The 7102-nt window shown below is 42.8% G+C and overlaps 1 protein-coding gene across 1 annotated transcript in view; it reads right to left on the bottom strand.

The window, feature by feature from the left end:
• Positions 1–5497: 5497 nt before the first annotated feature.
• PLEKHA2 (pleckstrin homology domain containing A2) overlaps positions 5498–7102 on the bottom strand; it is a 70779-nt gene continuing 69174 nt past the window's right edge. Inside the window, exon 12 of the mRNA XM_072149242.1 lies at positions 5498–6239. Within this exon, the coding sequence (XP_072005343.1) occupies positions 5925–6239 (315 nt within the window). The 3' untranslated portion in view covers positions 5498–5924. The remainder of the gene's footprint in view (positions 6240–7102) is intronic.

The following is a 7102-nucleotide window of genomic DNA, read 5'->3' as shown; positions in this document are numbered from 1 at the left end:
AATTTTGTCCCAGACAGTCTCTAATTTTGTAAAGACATCCCTGCCAAGTGTAGAACATCACAACTGGCCTCTCTTGGTATGCAGAGGGTTAGATCTGACCATCGGTGGTGAGTTTGTATTGGCTTCAGCCCAATACAGGTATCAGTAGCAGATTGTTTGTTGTGAGGAGAAGATAAACCTTCATTGTAGCGCTCACTGCAAGAAAGCACAGACTAAACCATTTAGATCCCATGGTTGTGGCATGAAAGTAACCACAAATTGACCATAGATGAACTGCTGAAGATGTCAGGAAAGTATACGAAGACTGATATAAATGTCTTGGGACAGCAGAGGGTCAATACCAGAGTAAAAGGACCATTTGTCTATAGATGTAAAATATAGACCAGCAATGAAGATACAAGGTATTTATTTAAACAGAGAAAGACAGAGACAAAGACCTGAGCGCGGAAGCGACACATGCAGAAAATCGGAGCACGATCTTAGTGAATGGCATAATCGTCGGACAATGTACTTTCAGTGAACTCCAGGGGACAGGCGAGTAAATGTGCCCCAGTGGGTCAAAGTAAAAGTCAAGTAGTAAAACAGAAATCCATAGTTTACCAAGAGACAAACTAGAGAATTACGTGAGGTCTTTAGGGCCACAAGAGGTGCCAGTAAGCCAGTTAGGGTGATATTATTGGATCAGTTGGTTATAGAGCATTGCTGGTGGCAGGGAACAGTCATGGCCACAAGTGTTGACACCCCTGAACTTTTTCCAGGAAATTAAGTATTTCTTCCAGAAAATTATCGCAATTACACGTGTTTTGTTATACCCATGTTTATTTCCTTTGCGTGTATTGGAACAACACAAAAATAGAAAACCATCCAAAATATGATGTCATCTCACGCAAAAATTCAAAACTGGGCCGGACAAATTTACCGGCGGCTTGAATATTATTTGGTTGCACACCATCTGCAAGAAACAACTTATATCAATCGCTTCTTATAACCATCAACAGGGGCGTAACTTGAGGGGGTGCAGGGGGTGCGATCGCAACCGGGCCCAAGAAGCTTATGGGGCCCATAAGGTGTCATTTTCCCATATGAGAAGACTATTACTATAAACCATACATTATAGTCGGGGGCTTGGCACAGACTTCGCACCAGGGCCCATCAGCTTCTAGTAACACCACTGGCCATCAACAAGCTGCTCACACCTCTCATCTGAAATTTTGGACTGTCTTTCTATTGCTTTTTCACAATAACAATTGACACAAACCAACACCTGGGACCGGAGTCTAAGTGGCACCCGGTCTTCACCAGAGCCGCCGCAAAGCAGGATGGTCTTGCTGCGGCGTGGTACCACCAGGTCGTTCCACAGGTGTGGCATTTGATCAGGTGACTGGCACACCATGGGGCTTATTTATTAAGGGTCCCGCTGCCGCATTTCCGGCGGGTTTTCAGGAATTGTGCCGCTAGTACAGGAATTTAAAAGGATATTGTGTTGCACACTATCGGATTTTGGCGCATCGGCGCCGGCTTTCATGCAACAGAAATCGGGGGTCGGGCCGTCGGACGATCCGACTGATTCAAACAGAGCACAGGATTTAACTTTAAAATTGTGTCGCAAGCAATTCTCTTACATGCACCAGGAAGAAGAAGATGAACTCCGTCGGACCTGAGAAGGGAGTGACACATGCAGGATATCAGGCGCACTATGCAAGTGAATCGCGGCAGAGTTCATTCTCATCGGACACTCCGAATCGGGGAACGCGCAGGACTGGGTAAGTAAATGTGCCCCCATATCTTGCTGTAGTTAGTGCTGCCTGAGGCAAGATGCTCAACTCGCCTCATGGATGATACACCCTGTTTTGGATGCATGTTTGGGGTCATTGTCCTGCTGGAAGACGCATGACTTAAGAAGCAATTCAACTTTCCCAAACTGGACCATACAGTGCAACCCAAAATTCTTTGGCAATCTTCAGATTTCATGATGCTCTGCAGAGGCGGCAAAATAACCCTAAAACAGCTTTGAACCTTCACCATTTTTGACTGTAGGTATTGGGTATTGTAAGCCTCATTCTATTTTCATTAAATAGTAAAGACGTTTTCCCGAAGGGATTTTGGCTTACTTGTGGGCACATGGGTTTTTTAGACTTATATGTTAGTAGTGGTACCATAAACTGTTTCATCAATATTTCTCCTTGCAACAATGTTATGTTCGAGGTTTGTAAATTTCTTTTATGCCGCGCACCATGGCCAAACCAACATCAAAGTCTCCGGAGATGAACTTGTAACCTTGAGATTGTTAATATCTTTCCACAATTTTGTTTCCAAGTCCTCAGGCCGTTCTTTTCTCTTCTTTCTGTTCTCCATGCTTAGTTTGGCACACACAGGCACACAGTGCAAAGATTACATCATATTCTGCCCTTTTTATCTGCTTTCAGGTGTGAATTTTACATTGCCCATAAATGTTGCCTGCCACATGTGAGTATGCTTCACCAGATCAAAGATTGTAAACCAAGCACACGGACATACTGGTGTGCACCCCCCACTGGCAGATCTGCTTTTCTTTTAGCTTCTTATGCCCTGTTTTTTTTTTAAAGGATTTTAAAATTATGCAAATGAGACTGAGGGCTGAGTTAATGCAGCCTGGAGCCCCTGGTGCTTAATTACATAATTTTAAAGCCCTTTTTTCTTAAAAACAAGGACATAAGAAGCTAAAATAAAAGCAGATCCTGCCAGAGGGGGCACACATCAGTATGTCTGTATGTTTGGTTGACAATCCTTGTTCTGGTGATAGATGTCCTTTAAAAAAAAGTTTTAAAAAGGTAGCAACAGTTTTGGGACTTTTTGGTGTGAATACATTTTCAATTTACTTTTATTCTTAGGGTTTTTTCTGTTGTTACAATACACATAAGAAATAGACAGACGGCAGGTCCATGAGGGTGGAAAAGAATACAATTCATTATGACATTGTACAGGCAGAGACGTGTATGTGCACTCTGCCTGCCCACTATCTATGACATCATCAGTCTCTGCCTGCACTGCTACACAGAAACCCCAGGGAGAGGAGGAAGCCACTGGGATTGATGGAGAGTTTAATTAAATCAGTTTTTATTTAATATTGAAGGGCAATTTAATAACTGAAGGGAGGCTGCTGCTGGACCTTTCATTAATAAGGGGAGGCTGCTACTGAACTTTTTATTAGTGAGGAAAGGCTGCTGCTGGGTGATTAATTAATAAGGGGAGGCTATTGCTGGGCATTTCATTAATAGGGGGAGGCTGTGTATAACTGTCTGAGTAGCATGTATGCGTATTGTGTGGTATTGGGGGAAGCAACGGGAGTTTAGCTATATGGGGCCCTGATCCAAAGTTCACACCAGGGACTCATTGGTGTCTTGTTACTCCACTGCACTCCTTAGTCCATGAAGCTGTGACTTCAAACATGAAAACCAAAAGAGAATAACATTAAAACACCGAAAACAACAACTACCTATAGGGCAACAAATAGGGCAACTACCTATATAGATCAGTGATAAGGAGGAGCAAAATTTTTTAGGTACCATCCCAAGGGAGGATGGAGGAACTTTAGTTAATGTTAACTAAGGATTTCACAGACACCCCCTGGATACACAGGCACGTAGCACCACACTCGCTCACAACCCTGAAAGGCCCTTTTCTCTAGTCTCAGTGAAACAGAGATGAGTCCCTGACATGTGACCCATCACCTATATCCTCCATAGTTAACTATACATAAAGGATTATACTGACGGTGGACTCGTGGGAACAAACCTGGAAGTCTGACACCACACTGTGATTTATGACATCTGATAACTGGTGCTATGACAGTGTTATTGTATTCATTATCGGTGTCATTTTGTCCACTGCAGGGGTATACTGTACAATGAAGCTGCAGTAGCAAATCTGACTGTAATCCTACGGGTCACTAACAGTGAACATGAGTAGTGCATGGTAGATTACTCTCAAAGGGTTATTTTCAAGGAGATGTCCCTTACATGGACTACATGGGCTAAAGTAAAAGCTTTGTCAAAAATAAATGAATGTTCTCTACAATTCAGGATTTTTTAAATTGGGCGCCAGGTATTTTTAAAAAAGTTGTTTTCCCACATTTTAGGAGAGGCTGCTGGACATTTCTTTTATGAGAGGAGTCTGCTGAAGATTTTATGAATGAGGGGAGTCTGCTGAAGATTTTATGAATGAGGGGAGTCTGCTGAAGATTTTATGAATGAGGGGAGACTTTTAGACAGCATATTCATAAGGGCACTGGTGGATTGAGTGTCCCATGGGCCCCGGGCTGTACACACGCCCCTTCAGCGTCCAAACCAATATGTCTGGATGCTAGAACTTAAGTACCTCCATATGCTCTATATCCTTAAAGGGGTATTCCCACCTGGGCATTCACATTTAATTTTATTCATTTGCTATATGTAAACATTTCTTCAATTGGATGTTATTAAAAAAGTGTCCCTGTGTGAAGATAATTTCCAATAAATATTACCCCTTAGAAACAAGTTAGCTTCCTCAGAACCCCCCCCTTTAAAGAATTGTACACAGCAGATGCCCCCCTTTAAAGAATTGTACACAGCAGATGCCCCCTTTAAAGAATTGTACACAGCAGAAGCCCCCCTTTAAAGAATTGCACACAGCAGAAGCCCCCCTTTAAAGAATTGTACACAGCAGATGCCCATTTAAATGAAATGTCCACAGCAGAGCCCCTCTTTAATGAACTGTCCACTACAGAGACCCCCTTAATGAAATGTCTACTGCAGAGTCCCCCTTTAGATGCTTTCGGCTTCTTCTGCCTGACCCTGTGACTCAATCTTCTCGTATTCTGGCCCGCTTGGCGCACACACACACTATGACGTCACACGGCCGAAACATCACCCCGTCATAGTGTAAGGCCGCGACAGGGCAGGAAGGAGAAGACGGAGCCACGGGGTCGGGAAAAAGAAGACGAGGGTGAGTATAGATTTTTTTGGGGGCCGGGTGTGGGTCCCTCGCAAGCCAAAGGCCCCTGGCTCCCGCTCATATGGCCTATTCAAGGATCCACCATTGCATCCACAAGACGGCTGTGGCTGGATGGATTTAGAATTTTTTTTTATGGGCTTTAGGTGATGTTTTCATGAAGCTTTACAGCATAGAGTCCCAATAATGAATTTTACAGGTAGTCCCTAAGTATTACAGTCCATCACTGGTGCCAGTAGTGGTTATAGTTGACTGCCCTACTGATCTGACAGAATGCATGAGTTACATTACATCAGCAGATATGTCATGAAATCTTACCATGATAGTTTGGTACCAATAATATTAATAATAACAAGTAATATAACCCACACAACATGCAATAAGATATATCATCTTGTCATAAAGAGCCCCCAGCATTGAGTTGGCTTTCTCCACATGGCTACCAATGGTTGCAACACTCCTCCCAACACTGTACCTCCAGGAATCAAACACTAGCTATAACACCAACATAATATAATAAAACACAAAATATAAAACAACTTTCCTTTTTATTTGGCTTCACATTTTTATATTGTACAAAGTGTAACGTTAATGTAAAGGCAGAAAAGGCCGGACTTTGATCGGCATGACCTATCACAATATACACACCTGTTGCTTCACGTCCACTAAAAAGTATAAAACAAAAATGTCTTCTCCTGATATCAGTCAATCTATGCATAATATGGTTAAAAACTAAAATAAAATGGCCGCCAATCACTTGTTAAATTGAGTTGAAACAAGAAGATGACAAAATTTCACAGTCAAGTGCCAAGACCAAGGCAGTAACAAAGCAACAAAGCATTTCAGGTACAAAGAACTAAAAATAATAAAAATACTGTTTCATCCGGTATGTAATAAACAGAGTCCGTAGATGTGGCAGCCATCTTGTTTCTCTTGTAGACCGGCCAGGGTCTTGGTTACACATCTGAAGTGCGAATGTTCATGTTACTTAGATCGAATACAAAGGGTTCATCTCTTAAACGTTGTGGTTCAGACATGTGCCTGGCTCGTACCCCAAATTCACCCTCCTTAGAACACCCCAATGTCACTTCTTTAATAGACTCGGTTTCACATTTAGGCACTGGCATCCATGGCTGCCATGATGATTTGATTGACCTGGTTTTTCCCAGCGGTCGTTTGACATCGCACGGTGGTAGAGAGTGGACGGAGGAGGCTGGAGATGAAGCTGGTACTGAAGTGCGGTTTAGTGACATGGTGCGGCCAAAAGACTCCTGTGGAAAGGAAAGAAGATGGACACCAGTCATGTGGAATCCACTACAGAACATAACATGGACAGTTACATTGCCAATCATTGAGGTATCTCCCACTGGATCAGCCAGTTGTCCATATGAGCTTCACACATGGTTACATGGACCATAATCTCGGAGTAAGATGTCTACACAAAGCGTTCACACTCGGCCATACGCTACACACACAATGTCCATACAGTTTTGGTTTAAGAACCCAAATGAGTCTCCGCGAAGCCTTGATTTCCACTTCTGAAATCAAAGACTACTCGGGAACAAGGGGAAGACATTACAATAGATTTTCCCCCAATGATTTTCCCATGAGGGGAGTTTGTGAATTTTGTGGTAAATTTTTGGCATTTTACACATCATTAAAAAGATTTTATCGTAATAAACATTTAACCAAAGTCTAGAGGCTTTCCGGTGATCAGCAGAATGGGGGACCACAAGTGTCCACTGAGTCGCCCCAGGACTTCTGGATCAGTCCTGTAAGATCCGTAACAATCACACATTTATAGGAAGTAATATCTATAATGACGAAATACCTTTATAGGGCAACTACCAGCAGGATGACGGATGGTATACAAATGAGCCTGAGGGGCTCCAGGCTCCTCGGGCTCATTTGCATACAGTCTTTCATCCTGGTGGTAGATGTCCTATAAGTCTAACCCTATAGTCATTCACACAACTGTATTTTCAAACTCAAAAAGTCTACTGCAGCGTTACTGGGGTCTAAAATACGGCCCCAATGACTTTTATAGGAAATATGACAATCTATACCATAGCCGTATTTCTCTCCGCACCACAAAATGGCAGGGAGACTGTAACAAAAATAGAGCATGTGCTAT

Source organism: Engystomops pustulosus, chromosome 4, assembly GCF_040894005.1.
Source record: "Engystomops pustulosus chromosome 4, aEngPut4.maternal, whole genome shotgun sequence".
Taxonomy (NCBI): domain Eukaryota; kingdom Metazoa; phylum Chordata; class Amphibia; order Anura; family Leptodactylidae; genus Engystomops; species Engystomops pustulosus.
This window is presented reverse-complemented; position numbering and strand designations above follow the sequence as displayed.